Raw genomic sequence first — 25,213 nt, forward strand, 5'->3', positions numbered from 1 at the left:
TCCTATCAAAAGGAATGATTTATTTAATAAACTAACATTCTATAAACAAACCAAAACAATGGATATACTTCAGACTTCACAAAACTCTTTGATTTAGAATATCTCCAGAAATCTTGTTGACTTATTTTTTTTTTTTTTTGCTAACGATAAGAGACATTGCTTGATCTTTCATCTCTCCAAGATCCTATTGATTGTTATTCCAAATTAAAAAAAAAAGAAAAAAAAAGAAACAGAAAAATACCATAAGAAGTGATGCTGTAAATCTGGAAGTCTAAAAAAGATAGAAAACCTTATCATGTTCCCTGGGGCTATCGGTGTCGTCAGTAGCGGTTTCGATATATCTTTTAAGATTCAAAGAGATCCTGTTTGAAGGGGAATGAAGCCAGATACAAATCCACATAGAATATTAATAGTGCTGGGATTAATTTCGCTGTGATTCGCTGCACAGTAGGAGTATGTTACTAAGGCATCAAAAGTCTTTAACCATGGGCACAGATTTGCAGAATTAAAAAAGGACAAACTCCCCGAGATGATACGAGGAAGAAACTTTGAGAGGAACCAGACTCAAAAGCGAACTCATCCTCAGCTGGATGACAGCAGAGAGTTGGTTTATAAATCATTACACTGTCTTTAACTCTATAGCCTCAAGAGGAGCTTTTGAGAAATTGAAATCAGCATCGTTTCTGAATTTAGTGTAGCTTTTAGAATTTAGTATTATTTTTTTAATTAAAATTACAGAACATGTTTTAATATCAATTTATAGCTACATTTAACATCTGCAAAACAAAAAGTCCTGTTCTTACTTCCATTATAGCAGCTGTATATAGACATTTACTCAGTTTCTCAGAGTTCTTAATTAATCCCCGAATAGAGACTGGGTGTCACAGCAGGACAATTCAAAATAAACTCAAAACATACCAAAAATAAGAAAGAACTCAATGCACCTTTTCTTCCCAAGGGTTAATGAAAAAAAACACAGTGTACTTAAATCTACCGTAAACACTCAGAGACACACGGGACTGACTGAGTGTCTGACTAGAATAAAGATAAACAAACTGATCTCTCTCATACAAGCTTTTTATCCAGCTTTCTGAATGAACAAAATATCACCGTATTTGCTATAGTCCAATTCTAAGCCTAATCCTAACAGGCTAATAATGTTATCTCTATTCATATTAGTGATGTGTCAGTATTTACCTGATGAATATGTTTAACTTTATTTATTATAAAAATGAAGGAAAAGCAGCTCTCATGCACAAACACAGACACCGAGTCAAAGCGATGTCTCAGTCACGGTGCTACACATGAGGTGCGACATTAGAATACAGAGGGCTGAGAAGATGTTTCTTTCGAGAGTGGAAATTATCACCCAAAAGCACTGAAGATACTGTCGGTTAAGTTATGCAAATCACCAGGTGCTATAAAAATATGTTCTTGGACAGCTAGGTTGCATCTATCATCATGACTGATTGTCATCTGTGAGTCTGTGGACAACTATTCTTTGTTTCGTGCCAGATTGCTTTCTCTGATATCACTGAGCCACATTAACCAATATTTGCTTGGTTGATCTTCCTGATTTACAGATTTCTTTTTAAGAATACTTTTTTTGTAATAAGTCAAAATTCTCTGCTGAATATCACTAAGACAATTTAAAGCATGACACGAGCAAAAGTTGAATAACCTACTGTAAATAGCTGAATAGAAATTTGCCCCTATTCAAAATATTACTTGCTAAGACATCGTTTTGTTGCAGCACACGTCATGCAAACCAATTTATGGAATCCGATTTTGTTTGTCTTCTTTTTGTGTGCATGAGTAATCGCATTTCTAGTCTAAGGTTTCTGCTCTACTGCTTGTTTTCTTTGACATTTCAGTGCTGTAGTTCAGTGCATTTCACTGCATCAAACAGGATAAAACATCCCTAAATACCCTTAAGCAAGTTTTTCACCCACCCCAGCTCCAAAACTGAAACCTCCTGACTTCCTTTTATTTTGGAAACAGACTCCTCGGAATCCACAATGGAGCTGTTTTTGTTTTTTTCTGTTTTTTTTTCATCAGGGATCATTTAAAGTCAGGTTCAACTGAAGTCCACAAAATTTCTCCCTGTAACTAATCGCTCCTGCTTCCTGTTCTGAACATCCATGTTCACATCAGGCCATTTCCCATGCACTGTGTAAGCTAAATAAAATAACATCGTCGTCAGAAAATCCCTTAAGTAGCCTGTAATGTAATTATAACAGATTGTATTTTAATTCTCCGCAACCTACTGTAGCAAGGAATATGAGCATCACTGGGTTGCATATTAGTTATTATATTAGACTCAAACAGGTTTTTATGCATATGTAGCAGAGTGAATGAGACTAATTGCTTGTTGGGTCACGTGATAAGTGAATAAATAATATAAAGGCAGGTTTCTGGGTTACCTGGCTATGCGTCATTGCTGGCACTGCCCTCTCGGGGGACCCCATTCATGGTTTTGCCCCAGGACAATATTGTCCCACTGTTGTTGCTATCTCAGTGTGGGTTGGCCTCCAGTTTGTGAGCAAGAAAAGTCAATCTAGTGAAGATGATTGCATTTAGTGAGAGTTATGACTGCTAATCGCTGCAAGTTGATCTGGTTGTCCAACCACTTTCTGAGTGATGAGAGGGTTACGTCCATGGGTATGACTGTGCTGTTGTTTTGCCTCTGGGACTAACCTTGTGGGTCGTTCTGACTCCAACTCGGTACAACGGGGCTTCATGCCGGGTATCAGTATTTTAGTTGACAGTTCTGTGTTTGTTTTACGTCAACTCTTCCATCTACTGAGGCGTTTAACGGCGAGTCACTTAGTCGATGTCTTAGTTTTGTTGTTTTATTTATTTGATGTTGTTATTTGTTTTAGCACTCATCTCTGTGTATTTTGTTTGTTTGAAGTATGCATTATTAAATCTGTATTAGTGATAGTAAAATCTAGTAAATCTGTATGTACTAACTATCGTCAAACGATACCATCTCATACTGTCAATAAGTAGGTCTTTTGCCCCCTCTGAGTCGGGGCTATTTGCTTTTATTATTGATTAGTTTTGTTATTTTGTTTGACTTATATTGTGAGTATATTTCATATAACTCGAGAGGAATTTCTGTTTTGTTTTGGTTTTGGAATGTTGATTTGTCTTTGCATTTAATTCTTTTTGTTTGTGGTTATTTTTGGCATACTGTTGTTGGGTGGGTCGTCTTCGAGGGTTGAGGAAATAATTGCTGTACCTATTGAGGTTGGCTTTTACACTGTGTGCTGTGTTTGATGTGTACCTTCCACACGTGTGAGTTGTGTGGCTTGACACTGTGCTGTAGCTGGGTCATGTGTTATCTCCTCTTGCTCTTGAAAGGCCTGGCCATTTAAAGTATATGTTTTGTGTTCTGTCTATTTGATTTCGTGTTTAGTGACTGAAGATTTTATATTTTCTTCTGAGAATCTTAATCCTGCACTACTGTAAAAATAAAGATTTATTGTGTAAATCTCGTGCCCTCTTCTCTTGCTCATCCTTAGGTAACGAACCTGTGTCCTTTTGGGACTGTTCCCCTCATAAATTCAGGGGTGGCGTAGTCGAATGTTGTGCCCCTAAGGGCCTTTGTGGCATTTTCTAATTCTCAAACTTAGAATTGTTACATTCTTTCTCCTACCGCTCTGCTACACATAGAAATAGAGTTTCTGCAAAAGAGATACACAGCCGCATCTACAAGCTTCTACTAACTGGGAGTCACCCTGCAAATCTTCTAGACTTTTCCACAAAGTATAACATTGTTCTTCTCAATGACGATCTACTCAGAACACCTTTCCAATGAGTCCTATGGTTAGTAGCTATGATTTCCCATGGTGAAGGCTCTCAAGTTGGAATGAATCAGGGTTAAACTTAACACTTTAATGCCGAGTTAATATCTGGATTTTTTTTTGTAAAGCTGCATTGGGACAGTGTGTGTTGTTAAAAGAACACACAGTGTGTGAGAACCCAAAAGTAGAAAAAAACAATCTAAATTTATGTACACATAGATATTAAAATATAACTGCAGTAGCATTGATTGTAAAAGGGAGGTCTTGCAATGAGGATGTGAGTCGAAAAGTCTTTGTATTGGGGTGGAAGATACACGTCTTGAGGTGGATCTGATGGATCTTTTTACCCGAGGACTGAAAGGAGAAAAGTGAATGTGCAGGATAGATAAGTCTTTCATGATGCAACCCATTTTTCTGACACAGCATGAGGAGCATGTGTATTAAAAGTCCTTCACACTTGTAAAAATGGCTGAAGATTGAATTGGGCAGCCAGGCTATCCTCAGACCCTCCAGAAAGTTTCAAAGTAGGTGTTTTTTGTAATGGAAGCACAGATGAATTTAAATCTGTTGAGCCACTCCAAAGCGGTGACTAGCTCCATAATTATTCTGGCATTGAGAGAGAAGTTGTTTCATCTCCTCAATCCTCACCTCCTCAGTATTGTTTGCAATCAAACACACTATGGTGCAAACTGTGGAGTAATACAAGGGGTTCAGCATCCTTCCCTGAGTGAAACCTCGATCATACGGTCACCTTGTACCTTTGTGGAAGGTCTCAGCATGTGTGCACACCAGGGGCATTTCTAGAGTTCGATTACTAATAGAGAAATTTGTTTGTTCGTTTCTTTATTTAAGTAGGGTTTTTGTTTATATTTTGTTAATGAGATATATTTAGAATTTATGAAAGGACTTTTAGTTCAACTAAAATATTCTAATTTTTATTTTGATTCAAAGAATCTGTATTAGAAAAAAAAAGAATGTACTAGAGAATAAAGTTGAGTTGTAACTCAATGGAAGCTGTGACATCTTGGTTTGGAGTAATAAAAAAACATCATAAAATAAAGAACTCAATGCTAAATGTGAGAAATGTAAATATGAAGTGGCGATAACTATTAATGAACAGCCCATCATAGTGTCCATGGCTTTTATTATTGTTAATTATTATTCATTTTATCAAGTAAATTTTATCTGGGAAAAATGGTATTCATTCAAATAATTACAAATTCATACACTGCTTATTAACATTAATAAGCATTAGCCTGGTAATTAGCTCTCCTCCTCAATCCTTAGCTACAAAATCGAGGTTTCTACAGTATAGGAAAAAGTGAAGGGAGGAGAAGCACAGCGAGGGGAGTCCAAAGACATGCGATGTAGTCTGATTGGCATCTCTAAAACTGTCTGTAGTGTCTAAGAGAGAGAGAGAGAGAGTGTGTGTGTGTGTGTGTGTGTGTGTGTGTGTGTGTGTGTGTGTGTGTGTGTGTGTGTGTGTGTGTGTGTGTGTGTGTGTGTGCGTGTGTGTGTGTGTGTGTGTGTGTGTGCCCTGCTATGAGTTGGCACCACATTCACTGTGTCCCTCACCTTATGATAAAAGTGCTGCAGAAAATGGATGGATGGATGGATGGATGGATTTGACATTACTGATAAATGACTAATATGGAAGGAAAATTACCCTCTTTTTGGTGCTCGTTGATTAATATGTCATAATGTCATTGCTGGTTCTGAATTTCCCACATAAATAGCTAAGCATTACTGACAAGGTTGTACAACAACCTCAAAGCCATGAAACAGTCAGGACATTTTTAACCAGATAAGAAAGAACCAGTATTTCAGAAAGCCGACAGGCTACGTGTTAAAACACTGTTCAGACTCTGTTTATGCCTTCGATGTCTGTGAAGCAAAGATGTTCTTTTTTATTTGTGTCCCAGACTTAAATCCTAATCTTATATTGCTAAGCCAATCAAGTCTCACCAATTCTGGTTCTTCATAGTCTTTGAAGAGTCAGTTATATAGTCATGTGCCTGATATTATTACCACTGTCAGTAAGTACAAACTAAAATAAAGCTGTAGCAAGTTTCATGATGGTGGTGAGCAGCTTATACAGGCTCAGACACTAAACAAGTGTTTGATGCATATTGCATTTCAAACAAAGATCTGATGCATATTTTATGTTTGTCAAGAGATTAAAGATCCTTCCTGCTGTCACTTTGCACTATCATTGCCCATGAGCGGGGAATCTTCAAACAAAGGATTCCATGCAGAGAACTTACAGAAACCTTTAGATGCAAATCAGGCATAAGTGACAAAGGTGACAGAGACAAGTGCAGATGTCATCAGTGTCATCTGAAAAGCTCACCATGTTAAGAAGCATCCAAAAGATGACACTTGACATCGAATAGACTTTCATGGAAATTGAAAGGCACTTTCCTTGCAAATAAATGATAAAAGATAGAAAAGAAAAGAGATGTATGTATTACAAAACATATTGCAATATGCAGTGTAACTGACGTATCAACACTTATCTAATCTATACATTAGCCGTGAAGACATGAAGAAGAAACCGTTGCTTGGGTTAACCCTTTATACCAGTACACTGGTGTTCAGGTCCTTATCGATCAAAAACGGATGGATGATTTTATCTGTGATACAAATGATCGTAACTCTGATACGAAATTAATCAGGACACTGTTAAATTTCAATGTGAGACCTTCGGTTTTCCCCTTGTTGAATAACCTTACAGAGAATTTTAGTGGCCAAAGAACAAGAACAAAAACTCTGGGCATCTGCAGAAATGGGTTTGTTATTTTTTTGTTGCCCCTTGTAGGCTATGTTAAAAACAAAAATGCTAAAGACCAAAGACAAACCAAAAACAAATAATTCTTATATCCTTAATTGTCTACTTTCATACGACTCCTTACACACCATTGTGGAATATTGAACATTGACACCCCAAAAACAGCTGCAAATTTCTTTTCTTTTCTTTTCTTTTTTTTTTAAATGCTCATTTACTTAAATAATCATATAGAATAATTACTATGAATTGCACACAAGCATGGATCCTTTAAATGGTTCGTATTAAAAATATATGTAGGTCCCTTTGGTGGCATGTGAGAGAGCTAGAGAAAATAAACGAAATGCATTTTCAGTAATACATTTTTTAAGTAATAAATGTTTAAATATATTCAATAATCTATGTCTGAATATATGAAGATGCATGAATATATATGAATATATACATATTTTATAATGAATATATAAAGTTGGCCTACATTACCCTATAATGCCACATCTTTAATGTTACGTTAAGGCAATGTGGCTTTAGAAGAAGATATGTTTAACGGCACAGTAAATAATTAATGGAGAACTGGAGTACTGACAAATATTGCCAGGAGTGTATTTACCCAGTGATACCTTGGTAACATAGAGCTACCAGCACTGTTAGACTGGTCTAGAGCTACCGACGATGCTCGACTGGTCCCACCATCTCTCAGAGTAAGAGGTAGATATATACAGCGAAACACTTTTCTGTTCTGGCACCATGGTGGTGAAATGAACTTTCCCTAGATTGTACGAACAGCTGAGTCACTGGCTGTCTTCAAATGACAGGAGAAGACCTACCTCTTCCTGAAACACTTAAACTAGCAATTTTCCCTGTTTGCTGTTTGTGTATATTTAACCTGGATAAGGGAATCTTCCAAAAGTACAATTGACAAGAAAACAATTCAGAAGGATTTACTTTTAACTGCATGAAATAATATATTTATTATCCACTTAATATGTTTTAAATAGATATAAACGTGATATATATTAAATCCACAGCATGAGAAATATATGTATTGTTTGCAGAACATACTGTAGTACATGTATTAGTATATTATATTATGAATTTACAGTAGTATGAAAAAGAATTGATCTCTGTATGGACAATGTAACATGTAGAAGGATGTAGCCCATTGCTGGACCTAAAAATACATTTGGTTGGTTCAATAAAACATCTTTTAATATGTCAAAATGAAAGTTTTAATATAGAGATGGACACAATGGCTGATAAATGTTTTCACTCATGAATCATGAGTTTGTCTCCCCCTACACTGCTATAGCCTTGTATACTGTAAATACTCGAGTGGTTGGCTATCGAGTACAAAAATTCAACTGCTTATGAGAAGAAGAAAAAAAAAAGTCGACCTTCCAACACACACTGAGAGCAACGAGCAAGATTCAGATGGACAATTGGCTGTTAAAATCTATGGTTACTATGAGTAACCTAACCAGTAAACCATAACTGAATATTACTGGAAATGTTTACATATAAAAGGTATTAAGGCACATGGGCCCATTGGAAATAATAAATAATCACACAAAACCCCACTTTTTCAGTAAAATTGAAAAGCCTGGGAAACAGTATTTATCAAATAAGTTGGCATAGAGTTCTCCCTTTAGCAAGTCGCCTTAAAATCCTTGCATACATTAAATATATCTCAAACGCTGGCAGTATAATAGGGCAGAGAGCAGCCAAGCTTGATAAACTCCAGGCACTGAAGTATTTTCTACTTAAGAAAAAGACGTAGTGCTTTTAAAACCACGCGTTTTGAATTTTAAGTCATTCACTGTTGACACCCACACAAGAAGATGGACAAGCTGCTGAATTTTAAATGTAAATAAGACTGAAATGTGACACCGTCACCGTGTCTCACTTGCCAGGGAAAGAAAAAAATGTATGCTAAGACCCATAGTGACATTAATAGTTAAAAGACAGAAGAGGAACAATGATTGGTGTGACTTAGGCTCTCAATGTGTTTTGTATTATTTTTATGGTGGATAAAAAGCACCGCTTAGGTCCGAATAGATGTGGTTATCAGGATTATTATTGATTTCATCGAGGTCACTAAGTGTCAGCCCGTCCACGTCTTCATCTGAGGTAGAGGGATGGGTCAGGATAATCCGAGGTATCTGAAGAAGGAAGGGGAAAGGGTGCAGAGGTGATTTTTGTGGTCACGCTAAAACGTGTGATTATGACATCAAGGAGAAGCATTAAACGCTCTGAATTTGAGCCTTGTCCATGTCACGGTCATTTCGTTGAATTTATATTGACTCAATATCACATCATTAAGGCATGATCACAAGGCAAGCATCACACCACAAGGCATGACCGTGACCTTATTTTGCAAAATTACTGCATCGGTTTTTTTTTAAGAAAAGATCAAAAGTAAGGACATCTGAAAGTGCAAGCACATGTGTAGGTCTGAGGCAGGGATTTCATAAAATACATGAAAATGCAAATGTGCAGATTTCCTTACCGTCATGGTGTGCTGGCCAACCCGCAGACTGCTGCTTTTAAACCAGTCTTTTTCAGGTGTTGTCTCTTGTGCCAGGTCACTCTAATGACAAAATTAAAGGAGAAATGTTTTTTATTATAATTATTATTATTATTTCAGATTGTATTTGCAATAGTTATGATACATAGTAGTACGTAAAGTTTATTCAGACATGTGTTACATGTGCACAAACCAAGCCTTTGCCATTGCAGACCACAGCCTCAATTCTGTTAGTTGTTAAGCTGCAGTTAAGTTCAGGGCCCTTGTGCCCTCTTTTTGAGTTTTCAGGGTCCTCGGTTGCTCGATTCTCTGTGGCTTCAAGTCTCTGCCGCAGCACTTTCATTTTAATACAGCTACCTGCCTGCTTCAGGGTGCTGACAGCCTCATGGTGACTAACCCCCTGCATGTCCTGCCCATTGACCTGTAGGCATGAAGACAAAATTAGAACAGAGATTGGCGAGTGAAGAAACTCTGCCAATTAACCCTGCGGACATGCTGCAGTAGCGAGAAACGAATCAGCAGAAGAAATTGTCGGCAAAATCTGAAGGATCTGTGGAGGATATTATAGAGCACAGGACTGATATGTTCTGACATCCAAACACATTGCACATATAAATTATGTGCACTTTCAGTTGAGCCTTATTTAATCACCCGAATTGCTCCTTGCTGATACAAGTCTCGAAGGCTTTTATTAAATTAGTGTCTATGTAATGATTACCTCCAGAGAGAAATATGTCCTAGGAGTGGAATATTATTCATCTGCAACTGGTGATAAAATATTGTGTGGTAAAAGTGTTTCAATCAAGCTGTTTTATTTGTCGCTGATTTCATGACATCACCTCCAATACTCTGTCTCCTACATGAATTCCGGCCTTCTCGGCTGACCCTCCTTTGCTTACTCTGGAAATGAAGATCCCCTTGGGTTGAGAGGACAAATCAGTGTTAGACTGAGCAAATCAGGATTAAATCACTGCTTAAATGTCTGAGATCATTTTATTTGTTGTATAAGTCCTGTGATTTTTACTTGGGAACCAATTTGGGAGCCTAAACAGGGTCTGACTCAAGGTATATCTCAGAGTCTGTCCAAAGTATGTCTCTGGGTCTGTCCCAAGGTAGGTCTCAGGGTCTGTCTCAAGTTAAGTCTCGGGGCCTGTCCCAAGGTAGGTCTCAGGGTCTGTCTCAAGTTAAGTCTCGGGGCCTGTCCCAAGGTAGGTCTCAGGGTCTGTCTCAAGTTAAGTCTCGGGGCCTGTCCCAAGGTAGGTCTCAGGGTCTGTCTCAAGTTAAGTCTCGAGGCCTGTCCCAAGGTAGGTCTCAGGGTCTGTCCCAAGGTAAGTCTCCGGGAATGTCTCAGGGTAACACTCGTGGTCTGTCTCAAGGTAAATTTCTGGGCCTGTCTCATTGTAAGTCTTATGGTCTGCCTCTAGATATGTCTCAAGATACTGTCTACATGTGTTTTGCAAGTTCTTCCAGTGTGTTTCCTGTTTCTATTTACTTGGGTTTCCTCTGGGTTCTCCTGCTACCAGATCTTCACTCTCTCAAATCATGGCTATAGGTGAACTGGCTCTTAATTTCCCTCTAATTATGAATGCATGATGCCCTCCAATGGACTGGCAAGGGTGTTTTCCTGATTCACAGCCAGAGCTCATAGGATAGGCTACAGGACTAATGCTATCTAACAACATTTACATCCATTAAATTGTTCTGGTAAATGCAATGCCTTGCAACATTTGCATATGTGTTTGTGTAATCAATGCCAAGATAGTGTTGTGATAATATTAGAAAGAGAAGGAAGCAGAAATGGAGATAAAACACCTCATCATTTTCAATGTACGGCATGGAGCCTCTGCCTCCGGCAATGCTGATCCCCAAACCATCTCTCTGGCCACTTACTTTGATCAGGAGCTGAGAGAGAGAGAGAGAGAGAGAGAGAGAGAGAGAGAGAGAGAGAGAGAGAGAGAGAGAGAGAGAGAGAGATTATACAAGTAAATGCACGGTACTTCATCATTGTCAGATGTGACAGTGACAAATGGTATTTGTTTGTGATATTGATGAATGATGCAAAACCTTCTTCTTGTGCCTTACTCTTAAGGGCACTCGGGACATGCATGGCTTGTGCGGATATGACTGCTCTGACACAGATGACTGGACGATCCTCTTTGAATCAGGGTGGCACTGGATTGTGTCCACTTCATCTGACTGAGAGGCGAAATACTGTTCAGGGCAAATCTTCTTCTTTCCACAGGGTTGCCTTAGTCTCTGCACAGAGCTACCAGCCTCTGGGAAGTAAGTTGTGCTATCCTAATAGGAGAGAGAGAGAGAGAGAGAGAGAGAGAGAGAGAGAGAGAGAGAGAGAGAGAGAGAGAGAGAGAGAGAGAGAGAGAGAGAGAGAGAGAGAGAGAGAGAGAGAGAGAGAGAGAGAGAGAGAGAGAGAGAGAGAGAGAGAGAGATGCATTGATAAACTATTGACTATATCCTTAATAAAAGGTAAAAACATACATACAGAGGAAAGAAAAAGTATGTGAACCTCAGAATAAACTGTTTATCTGCAGTAATTTGCCATAAAATGTGATCCAATCCTTGTCTAATTCACAACAATAGACAAACACAATGTGCTTAAGCTGATAACACACAAACCAATCAAAGTTCTTGTGTCTTAATTAAACACACCCAATAAAATTTCACAGTGCTGGAGGAAAAAGTAAGTGAACCCATAGTTATTTCAGAGTTGAATTACTTCAACAAAAACTAATTTATTTCAGTAGTTTGCACACCTGGAGTCCAATTAATGAATCATTTTGAAAGTATGGTTTAGAGCTACTTTGATAAAATATAAATTGTATTATAAATAATAAAATATAACCTATATTGATAATGGATACAAAAATTGTAAGATTGCTGTTTGTTAGAAGCATCAAATGAGAAATGAGAAATTTCTCGCAAAATGGAGGTCTCTTTTTTTTTTGCAATCAAGTCTTAAAACCAAGAGACATTGTTCTCCATAACGCTGGAAAGAGATAAAAAATCTCAAAGTGTTTAGACATCCATCGGTCAATGGTTACACAAATTTAGACAGTTTAATATTCTGCCTACTCTTCCTAGAAGTGGGCACTCAGCTAAGGTGACTCCGAAGGCACAATGCAGAATCCTCAAAGAGGTAAAGAAGAACCCTCGAGTAAAAGCTAAAGGAACTGGCGAACATCTCTGTTTATGAATCTACCATATGCAAGTCTTTGAACAGGCAGGGTGTCTATGGCAGGACACCACAGAGGAAGCCACTGCTCTCCCGAATAAACATTACTGCCACTTGAAGGTATATGCATGTGGAATATGTTTTATGTACTGATGAAACAAAAGTCTAATTCTTCGGGAAGAATACTCAGCAGTATGTACAGTATGGTGCAAAAAGGGCACAGATTTCTATGATCTCGGTGGTGAGGTATGGTGGAAGGAACATCATGATTTGGGCTTGATTCACTGCCTCAGGGCCTGGACCACTTGCCAACATCGAGGGGAAAATTAATTCCCAAGTTTACCAAGATATCTTACAGGGTGGCCATCTGCCAGCTGAAGCTTAATAGAAATCGGGTGATACAGCAAGACAATGACCCTAAGCAGCAAAGTAAAAAATAAAAGTTTTTCATTCATTCATTCATTCATTCATTTTCTACCGCTTATCCGAACTACTCGGGTAACGGGGAGCCTGTGCCTATCTCAGGCGTCATCGGGCATCGAGGCAGGGTACACCCTGGACGGAGTAATAAAAGTTTTTATAAATTGAAATATTATTGCGTCACCTATCCTAACAAGTTAGTTTATCTTTTGCAAACCGTAGAGTCATTCAGAGAAAAGGAATAAAATCATTCTGGCAGCAACTCCCTTCTCATGTTGAATTGAGGTCTGCCAGTCAATAATGTGGTCATAAATATTGTATATAATGAAAGTACCAATATGCTATACTCATAGCAATCACCTGGACACCTGATCATCACAGGGGATTTATTCTGTAATGAGATGCTAAAAATACATATAGGTGCGATGGTCAGGTGTCCACATGCCTTTGGCCATGTAGTGCATATATTTGGATTATATCAATTCAAATGAGATGTTTGAAAAGATGTTTATGAAAATAGTTTGAGTTTAAGAATAACATTTCTGACGTAAAAAGAAATACAAGAATTTCGGGATTTCACCATCTATGGTACATGATAACAAGGGAAATTCTGAAAGACAGTATTAATTGGATGTGATCTTCAGACCTTCAGACAACACTGTATTAAAAACAGACAGGATTCTGTAGTAGTTAATCGTTACATGGTCTCAGGAACACTTCTGGAAAAACAAGGTCTACTCTAGTCTACAGATCTCATGTATTAAAAAATAATAATGCTGGAAATGTAACTGTAATTCTCTGGGCCCGAGCTCATTTAAGATGCACAGAGGAAAACTGTCCTGTGGTCTGACCAATCCAAATTTGACACCGCATCCTTCAGGCTAAAAAAGAGATGGACCATGCAGCTTGTTATCAGCACACAGTTCAAAAGCCAGCATTGGTGATAGTCCGGAGGTGCATTAGTGTACACGGCATGGGGAACTTTTACATCTGTGAAGACGCAATTAATGTGGAATGACACATATACAGGCTTTTATACAGATCCAGACGACATCTTTTTCACAGAAGTCCTTGCTTTTTTTTAGTGCCAAACCACATTCAGCACATATTACGACGCCATGGTTCTGTACTAAAAGGTCTGTGTGCTAGAATCATCCGCCTGCAGTCCAGACCAGTCACGCGTTATAAATATCTGGCGAGCAAACAAATCAATACAGCAACAAAGGAGGCCCAAACTTTCAATCAACTGAAATTCTATATCAAGTAAAAAACATTTTGATATCCTAACTAGAGCAATCGGTCTCCTCAGGTCCCAAACTCTAACAGTACGCTTTTAAAAAGACAAGGTGATGCAACTCAGTGGTAAATATTCCCTTGTCCCAAGAACATCAGGTATATTTTAGTTAAATATAGATGTAAAAAATATTTGCAAAGCACCGTGTTCGGTTTTTATTTTCATTTTGCACAGTTTTTCAAATTTTTGCAGAATGCGGTTGCATGTGTTTGAGATTGTCTTTTTATCAGTGTATTTGCAACTAATCGACAGGGCAAAAGCACAGGATTCAACTTTTAAACTCCTCCGAGTGATGACACCCGTAATGGCTTCCAGTGCTAGCTGTACTCATGTTCTACACACGTCAATCAAAGAGGGCTTTGGCTGAATGAGAGCTGTGATGACGTCACATGACCTTTACCTGAATTGTACTTCTGTACCTAAATCTATCACAATTTTAATCGATAGTTCATATTTAGATATTCTTACTCATTTCAAGTGTGAAATTGCCCTAATTCTCTTGGCAAATAACTTTACTTACTTAAATCTTTATTTCCAAAAAGAGGCTAATTCTTTAAAACAAGCGATTATGTCTTGAAATGTGTTTTTTATTTGTTATAATATAATAATCTCTCTATTCAAGTCTCCATTATACAGTATCTTCACTTTCACTAAGACAGGAAAGGTCTTTTTTTTTGCAGCATGGTTAAAAAGTGCAGAACCTCTCAAACAGTATTAAGACACTAATGAAGCTTATGAGAAGCTGTAACCTCAGTATTGCGCTGCTGTATCTCTTCAGCTTCTTTCTCTGGGTTCGAGATGTTAAGCGGGAGGACACTGAGAGCGCCATGTAGCTTCTCCTTCCCCAAAATCCAGCGGAGGCCAGGAAGAGCCCAGACATGACTACTGTCATTACTCCCAGAACACTTAGCAGCTCGGCATCCCTACAGGTGACAGAAGAGCACACGGGAGTGACGGATTACTGATGCTGATTTTGAAGAGCATTTAAGCACTGCACTGACAGGTGGCAAATAGACACTTCTATCACACCTGACAGATTGTGTGTATGGATACAAGCTAGAGCAATAAGAGAAAAAAAAAGATGGATGGGTTGAGACGAAGAACTTTTTTTTTTTCTTTAAATGTGCTACAAATCAATGTCAATCCGTGAAAGTAATTCACTTATAATGAGCCATGTACAGGGAATTGAACAAAACAAACAAAACATTAAGGTTGTTGATTTGGAGCTTGCTTTAGACACTGTAGTCACATTTTAACACCCGTGTAAATTTATCTTCATTTGTATCTATTAAACTCACCTCACACTTGCATGCTATAGCATTAGCATTAGTTTCCCTTCAGTGGAATAAACATGATATGCCTATTATTTTCCGCAGAGTGCTTTTAACCATGGACATATATAGTCACAAAACAACTTTAAGAAAAGAATTTTACATTTATAAAGCATGAAGTGTGGTGGTGAGGAAAAGTTCTTAGAGACGGCATGAGAAAGAAACCCTGAGAAACTCTAAAGAGAACGCGTCATCATCTGGGTGACACCAGAGAGTGCGGTTATAAATAATTTCCCTTCTAAAACTGTTAACCATATGGTCAAAAGGTGTAGCTGTGTAGCCAGGTAATTCATTTCAGCTATAACATAAGGGTCCATCTTGTTGAAGTTATCAGCTGTTCACTGGTTGTCCTGCACTGTTTGCACCAGGTTGCACAGATGCACTTTATGTGACTAGGACTACTTTACATTTTACATTTATAGCATTTAGCAGATGCCCTTATCAAGAGCGACTTACATTTTATCTCATTTTTATACAACTGACCAATTGAGGGTTAAGGGCCTTGCTCAGGGGCCCGCAGTGGCAGCTTGGTGGACATAGGAATCGAACTCACAACCTTCCGATTGGTATCCCAAACCTTAACCACTAGGCTACCACATCCTTAGCATCCTTAGCCACTTACTAAGTCCTTAGCTATGTCTTTGTTTTATGTAGCACCATGGTCCTAGAGAAATGTTGTCTCATTTCACTGTGTACTACAACAGCTATATACTGTATGGTTGAAATGACAATAAAAGCTTCTTGAATTGACTCTTTACTTGGTGCAGAGCAAAATTGTTTGTGACAATTGCAGTTCAAAGCCATCCTCATGGTTTCTAAGTGGTACCATTCACAGCAATCCCATTTACCCCTAAGCTGTCTACTGTATGTGGACTCCTCAGCAGCAGGAAGCCGTGTCCAAGTGATGAGAACTCTGAGCAGACGTTCAGGATGGATCAAGCAAATCCATAGAGCTCTCAGGAGTAGGATGTGTAACTAGACAAAGAGGAAAGGCGAGAATTCCTCTGTGAACAAAGCAAGCTCCATGAAAACATGTTATGCCATGGATGGTGTGTAGGAACTCAAATGACCTGCATAGAGCCTTGAACTCAACCCCATTGAACACTTTTGGGATGAACTGCATTGGGGCATAGAAGCCTTTATTATGACCAGATGTACATTACTGTAATCATACAATACTTTAATCATATACATTACAGCACAGTAGAATTCTTTTCTCCACGTATCCCAACTAACAAGGTTGGAGTTGGAGCACAGGGTCAGCTACGATACAGCACAGGGAGGGTTAAGGGCCTTGCTCAATTGCCCAACAGTGGAATCTTGGTGGTGTTGAGGCTTGAACCTGACCGTCCAATCAACACCCCAGAGCCTTAACCACTTGAGCTACCACTGCCCGAAGCTGTATGTAGCTGAATGATCACAAATCCCTACATCCACACTCCAAAACCTAGTGGAACTTCTCAGAAGATTGGAGCTTATTCTAACATGCAAAGGGAGACTGCAGCTGTGGCCAAAGGTTTAAAGGAATTAATTTTCACAAAGTCTGCTGCTTCAGTGTTTTTAGATCTTTTTGTCAGATGTTTCTATGCTATGCTAAAATATAATTACAAGAATTTCATATGTGCCAAAAGCTTTTATTGACCATTATATGAATTTTATGCAAAGTCAATATTTACACTGTTGACCCTTCTTTTTCAAGACTTTTGCAATTCACCCTAGCATGCTGTCAATCAAATTCTGGGCCACAAAATGATTGGTGGTAGACTCACAATGCTTGGAGTTTGTCAGAATTTGTAAGTTTTTGTTTGTCCACCTACCGCTTGAAGATTGACCACAAGTTCTCAATGGGATTAAGATCTGGGTAGTTTCCTGGCAATGGACACAAAATTCAGATGTTTTGTTCCCCAAGCCACTTAGTTATCACTTTTTCCTTATGGCAAGGGGCTCCATCATGCTGAAAAAGGCATTGTTCCTTCAAAATTGTGAGTGAAACCACTCCCTTGGCTGAAAAGCAACCCTACACATCTCAGGATGCTTTACTGTTGGCATGGCACAGGACTGATGGCAGCAATCACCTTTTCTTCTTCAGACAAGCTCCAATCATATCCAGAAAGGACCAATGTGGGTGCAGGTTCTCATTCCAACCAAGCAGAAGCCACACCATAGTCTACTAAAAGCCAAGAATAATTGATTAAACTGGTGGAATCAGGTGTGGCTTCTGCTTGGTTGGTATAAAAACCTGCACCCACACCGGCCCTTTGTGGATAAGATTGGACACCGCTGCCATAAACAAATGGAAAGGGGATTTATCAGAGAAAATCGCTTAACCCTAGTCCTCAGCAGTCCATCCCTGTACCTTTTGCAGAACCAGTTTGTCCCTGATGTTTTAATAGGGAGAAGTGGCTTCTTTCTGCTGCCTTTATTGACACCTCTTCTTCCTCAAAAAGTCAATGCCTCATTGTGCATGCAAATGCATTAACACCTGCCTGCTGCCATTCCTGAGCAAGCTCAGCACTGGTGGTGCCCCGATTCAGCAGCTGAATCAACTTTATGACACCATCCTGGTGCTTGCTGGACTTTTTCGCATCCTGATTCCTTCTTCACAACAATTAAAACTCTCTCCTTGAAGTTCTTGATGATCCGATAAATGGTTGATTTAGGTGCAATCTTACTAGCAGCAATATCCTTGCCTGTGAATCCCTTTTTGTGCAAAGCAATAATGTCTGCTCGTGTTTCCTTCCAGGTACCAAGGTTAACAGAGGAAGAACAATGATTTCAAGCACCACCCAGAGTGATCTCCGGCTTTGTCCTCGTCAACACTATCAGCTGGGTTCACAAGAGAATCGCCTAGATGATGACAGCTGGTCCTTTTGTGACAGAGCTGAAATACGGTGAAATGTTCCGGCATATATGCAAACAGCAGACTTTATAAAAATTGATATTTGTCATTCTCTAAACTTTTGGCCAGGGCTGTAGATCTGGAACACGACATTCAACAAGCATATGCGTCCAGAATCTTTTGATCGTACATTTATCCTTCGGCTAATAAATAAATAAATAAAATAAAATAAAAATCCACCAGGAATTACTTCAAGCTGAAGTCCTCATCATTCACTATATCTAGGTAAATATTAAACATGCATTAGATGTAGAAACATTCTAAAACAAAGCACAAATGGAAAAGATTGAAAGACTCCAGACGGTGATGTCTCCGGCCCTAACGGAGTATGGAGTGTTTGCGTTTGCCCCAATGGGACAATTTCAGATTTCAAATATTTTTTTAGGTCTATCATTTCTATAATACCTGTAAAAAAAATTTGTAAATTTTTATGCTTCTGAATAGTTTGCTGCAGTATCGTGTTCCCTTATTGAAACAAACTTCGATGTGTTGTGATGTGATGTGACGGTCGCTTGTTCCATGTTGCCATTAAAGCTTCTCAAGGCCCATCGAAATCTCTGCATATTAAAACGTGCGGCCATCTTTATTATAAAATAAAACAAACAAAAAATAAATAGGTAAATAATTAAGTCTGTAAATAAATAAGCAAGCAAATATAACATTCACATAGATAAATAAAATCTTCAATCTTAAAAGAGCATTGTTTGTACTTTCATCAAAAAAAATAACAGGCTTATCAAGTAAAATATTAACTTGTTTTTCATTTATTTTAGATTTCTGCCAAACTTACCCATGTTTGTGATATTAAGGAAGAAAAATGAATCATTTGGTAGAGAAAGCGAATACAGGAAACAGAACCTGGTGTAAAAACAACTTGACAATGTACATCGATTTGCTCAAATCACTTTATTGTATCAGTGGTTAGAAGTCATAGTAATAAAAGACCTAGAAATCTATTTCAGATCAGTTTTCTGTGCAGCTTTATCACTGACATAAAAATATAATAAAGAATTTAAAAAATAAAAATAAAATCAGCATTTCAACACCTTGGTCTGTAGGTGTAGAAAATATAATGAGAAAAAAAAGGAGTTTGTAGTGTACCATAGAATTGATCAAATCAATACAAGTATAATTTAAGAGTCTTGCAAAAGTGCATTGTGTGTGTTTGTGTGTGTGTTTTAAAAGGAACGCAAACCCAATTCTTAAAACAAAGATAACCGAAAGGGATCACTGTACCAAATTTCCACATGGAGTAACATCCAAAAATAAAATTGGCACTGATGCTGACACAATGTTCAGGTTCCAGTTTAAAAAAAAAAAGCTGGTAATGTTGTTTGTAGCCCTTATTCATATTTAAATCTCGCTGCTGATTAATGAACACACACACCTAAAAAAAACAAAAAAGTCAAGACGAAGCAGGCCGCGCACCTCCGATACACTAATCTGCTGTATGCATGAGACATTAAAACATTTTGTTCAACTGCTTTGTAAAACCACAAATACGCAAAATTTGCAGGAATTTAAAATAAAAAAAAAAATGTGCTATACATCCGTTTTTTTTTTTTCTTTTGTCCCCTCCAGGCTTAACACCAGCTGAGCTGCCACGAGTACAAATAAAAAAAAATTTTAAAAATTCGATATTCACAAAGATTTATACAACAATTTTAAAACCAGTAGGTCCCCAAAACAAAAAAAAAAAAAAAAAAAAAAAAAAAAAAAAAAAAAAAGCCTGGGTTCAACATGTCCCGAATAACTTGGAGAAAGAAGGAGAAAAAGACATCAAAATTAACATCCACCCAGTGTTTAAAAAAAAAAATCTAAATAAAAAAATAGAATGTAAATATCTATAGTGTCATATATAATCAATATAGTTGGAGCGTCTGTCAGCATTTAACGTAGTACGAGACTTAACCTAGTGCATCTACTTAGTTGAGTGTTTGAGGAAACAAAGTTTTAAAACCAATAATAATTGTGCATTCTTGCATGGATTATTGCTCTGAACATTATAAAAAATAAAATAAAAACTAAAATAAAAAAAGGCACCTATTGTGGTGGTCTTTCCCTGATTGAGGATCTGAGGAGATGAAGGAGAGAAGAGGACAAACCCAGCACAGGAAAAAAGGAGAGTCACATTCAAGGGAGGAAAAACCTTTTTCTTTAAAAAAATAAAATAAAAAAATAACAAAAAAGGCACAGGGTGAGGTGTAGCACTGTGGGAAGACAGGGCACGACGGGGGATCTGGGCCATCTCAGAGGTAAAAAAGTGGTCAGACGGATGTAGTCAGTCGGTCCACAGTGTTATTGACCTCGTTTTTGTTGGAGTCCAGGCCTTTGGCGGCGTTCAGGTCGTTACGGAGATTCTCCACCACCTTCTTCATGGTCCTCAGCTCTCCGGGGTGCGGCGTGGCCCGTCGCAGCAGTGTTCCCTAAACACCCGGGAAAGACAGACCGTCACTGTCGGCTGTGTCAGCGAGTCACCTGGTTATTATTCTCACAGAGTCATGTGGAACATCTGGATCAGTGTGCTTTAATATACAATAAATTAAATAACAGAAATCTTTAAGCACGTTTTACATTAATAACCTATAGTATGACTATAAATATACACACACACACACTTTATTATACATAAGCGTACAGCTGCATGTTTATGAATGGATCAGTCAAATTATAGAGGCATAAAAATCACACACTTCCACGTGAACAGCTTCAGATTGACACGTTTAGATTTAACGCATTAAGCAGGAACGTGTTGCCGCTGGCCGTTCTTTTTTACTGAGGTGTTTATTTACATACTTAGTTGTTGTGCTATTTATGTAATTACGGGGAATGAATAGACCCCCCGTTACAGCTCAGAATCAGAACCGAAATTGCACGAGGTGCGAATTTTTTACGTGAAGAATTTAATCGGTGCTGGCGACGGGTTGTGGCTGGAGGAGTCGTGGATGGAGAAGGGTTTTGGTTCGCAGCAGCGGCGATGCGTAGGTGCAGCTCGAAGGCGAGGATTTAAAGGAGGGGAAATTACGGAAGTCGTGCCGGATTGGTGCGCCTCGTAGACAGCTGATGCAGCTTACTGCGTCGGCCTGCCTGAACTAACGCGATGCTTGATTTCTCTCACCTTTTCGTCGTCGTCGTCATCGTCATCGTCAAGGAATCGGATGGTGCTCATTCTGTTCATGGCCCTGTTGTCCCACGTGTCGTCAGCCACGTCATTCACGAGACTCTCCAGAGCGCCGCAGCGTGCCAAGTTATCAGAGCCTGCATACACACCACACACACACACACACACACACACTTACTTTCCAACATCATGTCTCGTAACTATTTCCCAGAATGATTCTCCCTACACCATGTGTTGGGCTAAAGGTCAAACCGAAACTCCTGCAGTGAAGACCTGACTTATTTAGAGGCTTTATGCTCTCTCTCTCTCTCCCCCTCCTCTCCCTCTGTCTGTCGGTCTATCTCTCTCTGTTTTTCTCACTGTCTCTCATTATCTCTCTTTCACACTCTGACTTTGTCTCTCGGTGTCTCTCTCTCTATGAGTCTCTCTACCACTGTCTACCACTCTCTTAGTCTCACGCTCTGTCTCTCTCTCTCTCTCTCGCTCCCTCTCTCACGCTTGCCTTCTGTATCCATCCCCCCCCCCCCCCCCCAATTTACATCACCTCTCTCTCCCCCTCCCTCCCTCGGTCTGTCTGTCGGTCTCTGTGTGTTTTTCTCACTGTCTCTCATTATCTCTCTTACACAATCTGTCTTTGTCTCTGTGTCTTTCTCACTCTGTCTCTCTCTACCACTGTCTACCACTTGCTCAGTCTCACGCTTTGTGTGTGTGTGTCTCTCTCTCTCTCTCTCTCTCTCACACACACCCCTCCCCCAATCTCTTTTACCCTCCCCCTGCAGTGACCTAGCCTCCATGGGTTTTCCACCCTCATCAGCCCGTGTCACGACAAACGACCGTAATCCCTTCGAATAAACTAGAAAACACAACTGAGGTCAGGAGAGGTAAAGGGGTGACTGACTTGCTTCTCGGCTTCATCAGTACTACTTTTATGTTCCTGACTGCCTCTAAAATATAAATAACACGATAATTAAAAAAAAAAAAAAAAAGATATCTGGAATGAATTGTGGAGCCTCGTCGGTACACAGCGGTGGATGTGATGCCAGCGTGGCTCATGCTTAACAGCGACGAGTGTGTTTAGGCAGAGATAAGCTTCTTTAAGCCGTACAGTCGGGGCGGTGTAGAGAAAACAGCTCGTGTGCTGAGAGAAAAAGTGTCAAATGAGAAGAGAGACTTTTGGCTCTGTTTGCTTATCAAGCGTCACACATATGAAAGTAGTTTTCTTTGCATGAAAAGATGTTAAATAAAATTCTTCAGAGAATTTCGTTAAGAGCAGCGGTTTAGGGACCGTTATTAGATTTCCACTGGATCCTCCTGTATAAGGTGCTGAACATGGACACACTTCAACCTCATCAACTGAACTATCGCAGGTATTTAAATATGAAGCGTGGCGCTCGTGTGGTGTGACTCGTTAAGCACCTTTTTCACTCTCGCAAGGCTGCTGAGGCAGGAGCACGCAGATGAGCACTTTCTCGCCCGTGTCTGGATGCACGTCTGTCTGGAACGTGAGCAACGGCTGAGACTGGTTCTCCGACAACCATAGAGCCTTGAGCTTCAGTGTGGTGAGAGACATGGGCAGATATGTCAGCCTGCAGAGAACACGGGACACGACAGAGACCATCACAAACACAGGAAATGACACGTACAGTCGAGAAAAGGAAACCGGGAAAACGTTTGGCGGTGCTTGTTTATTTTTTCTCCATGAGTATAAGATAAGCATGAACAAATACTGACTAGAAGCACCGACAAGCGACGAGTCGAATTCTTCTACTTAGTTGTACGCCTCAAATATCCTTAAACTATTTGTCAATGCTGCCACCTGATTGGCTGATTAGATAAGTGCATGAAGGTTTTATATAAAACGTGGAGGTTAAAATTCTAGATAGATGTTAGCAAGCAGACGCCAGAAAAACCCTCCAAGAACAGCTGGGCTTTATTTAGGGTTAATCAGTCACTTGAGTGATGGCAGGTGAACACTAATTGGTATTTAATGTGCGTTCAAATCTGATTCTCGGTCTTTTTCACTTCAGAAGTCGCATCATTTCAACAGAGAAACAGGTTTGTGGGATAAAACCCATACCATTTTTCCCCACTAGAGCATTTAGACGTGTATATATAAGGGAGAACGCACGGTTTCTGATGTCGGGGGGAATTATTTTGAGATTTACTGCCTTACCTGTTTCCAGACACATCAAAAACATGCAGTTCTGTAGCTTGCGAAAGTTCGGCGGGGATGTGCGTCAGACGGTTGTCTCTCACACACAACACGTTCAGATTGCTGCAGCCTCCTATCTGTGGGGAAAAAACAAAACCACCAAAAAAAAACAAAAAAAAACAGATACACAAAAATGTCAGAAATAGTAACGACAGAAAAAAAAAAGCATGATAACAGGAGCTAGAGAGATGAACAAAAAGAAATTCGGGGGCAAATCGGTCAGGAGCATGGGGTTAATCTGTCAAAGGTGTTCGGTTTTCCTGAGAATCCCAGGTTTAAGTGCCATTACTACAGACCTGGCGAAAGAAGATGCTACATTTATTCAGCATGTGAATTTAGAACTGGATTACACAGTGTAACAAAAACAGCAGCGCTGTGCTCATGCGAGTCTTGGTGTGCGATCTATACCCCGCTGATGGGGCTGATTTGAGCGAGGCCTAATTTTAGAAGCAATTAGTGCTAATCTATAGCATGGCATTAACAGACAGCCAAGCAGTGAGAAAAAAAACACCTTCCAGCGCCTGAGCCTGACATGATCTTATGTACACTGAGAATATACAGTACACACACACACCTGTAACTCTTAAGCCGAAGCAGCTTATGTGTCCGACTCATCAGAACGAGCCAAATCTCATCCACATCAAATGGGAAAGTAGGTCAGGAGTGTTCAAGGATTTAAAGGAATTACTTAGATCTTGGAACGCAACACTGATACCTGATATCTGTCTTAGATTTTTTTTAAATAATTTCTAAGTGATCTGAAGACCGAGTACTGAATACGTGGTGTGTGGAAGCGTGCAGCGTGTGGTGCGTGGAGACACCGTGTGAGGTCAGACAAACAGCCGGGCGCTGAACACACTCACCACACAATCTGAATCAGTTTGACACTGGGCTATTGTTCCAAGTCTGAGAAAGGGCTTTTAGACTGCACATTAACCACAGCCTTGCCCTGGCTTCTCCCCTACGTGAGAGAGAGGCAGGGATGACCAACGCGGCCACAATACATGTCATGGTGTGACAGATTCGTCATTATACAAAACAGGATTGAATGTTAAACGTTATACATGACAGAGACTGGTATGAAAGGACAATGCAAGAGTCTAGAGTATCTTTGTTTGCTGCAGCTTTAAGATTTCCCTTCACTGGAACCAAGTCCTAACCTGTTCTGGCATAACAAATGTCCTTGTGAACAAAGCCAGATCCATTAAGAAATAAATGGTCTGCCAAAGCTCGAGTGAAAGAACTCAAGTGGCCTGAAGAGCCTGAGTGGTCCAGTCCTCCTCGGAAGCTCACATTTCCGAGTTAGGATGTCGTAATTACGACATCGGATGCGTTCGAGCAAGATGGAGGTGTAGCTTCTCTTAATTAATTACCAAAAAAACGACTTCTACAGCTTGAAAATGAAGAACAATAATGTGCATCAAGTGTGCGTTGCTTTATGTGTTTAATCACTTTATGAATCAATACCGTCGTTTTAACCCACGATCGCTTGGCATCGTATTTTGTGCAGACAGTTTGTGCAGCTTGTTCTTTTGTAAGCGTTTCTCCGCTGAAGGCACCGAGATGTTAACCGATCTGCTTGTGTCCCAATAACTTTCTAGATAAACCAAACACAAAATAACTGATTT

At 39.4% G+C, this 25,213-nt stretch overlaps 2 protein-coding genes across 2 annotated transcripts in view; both read right to left on the minus strand.

The window, feature by feature from the left end:
• Positions 1-7,610: 7,610 nt before the first annotated feature.
• Positions 7,611-11,014, minus strand: LOC113655386 (protein scribble homolog). The gene is made up of 5 exons (XM_047812822.1): positions 10,931-11,014; positions 9,958-10,035; positions 9,312-9,539; positions 9,101-9,181; positions 7,611-8,753 (listed from the first exon to the last, which is right to left on the minus strand). The coding sequence occupies exons 1-5, from the start codon at positions 10,952-10,954 to the stop codon at positions 8,613-8,615; spliced, it is 552 nt and encodes a 183-aa protein (XP_047668778.1). The 5' UTR covers positions 10,955-11,014; the 3' UTR covers positions 7,611-8,612.
• An 8,125-nt stretch (positions 11,015-19,139) lies between these two features.
• Positions 19,140-25,213, minus strand: part of lrrc1 (leucine rich repeat containing 1) — a 36,170-nt gene continuing 30,096 nt past the window's right edge. The window contains exons 11-14 of the mRNA XM_027165899.2: positions 23,547-23,662; positions 22,790-22,959; positions 21,371-21,510; positions 19,140-20,678 (exon numbers count right to left, since the gene is read on the minus strand). Of these exons, the coding sequence (XP_027021700.2) occupies positions 20,520-20,678; positions 21,371-21,510; positions 22,790-22,959; positions 23,547-23,662 (585 nt within the window). The 3' untranslated portion in view covers positions 19,140-20,519. The remainder of the gene's footprint in view (positions 20,679-21,370; positions 21,511-22,789; positions 22,960-23,546; positions 23,663-25,213) is intronic.

Source organism: Tachysurus fulvidraco, chromosome 4, assembly GCF_022655615.1.
Source record: "Tachysurus fulvidraco isolate hzauxx_2018 chromosome 4, HZAU_PFXX_2.0, whole genome shotgun sequence".
Lineage (NCBI taxonomy): Eukaryota > Metazoa > Chordata > Actinopteri > Siluriformes > Bagridae > Tachysurus > Tachysurus fulvidraco.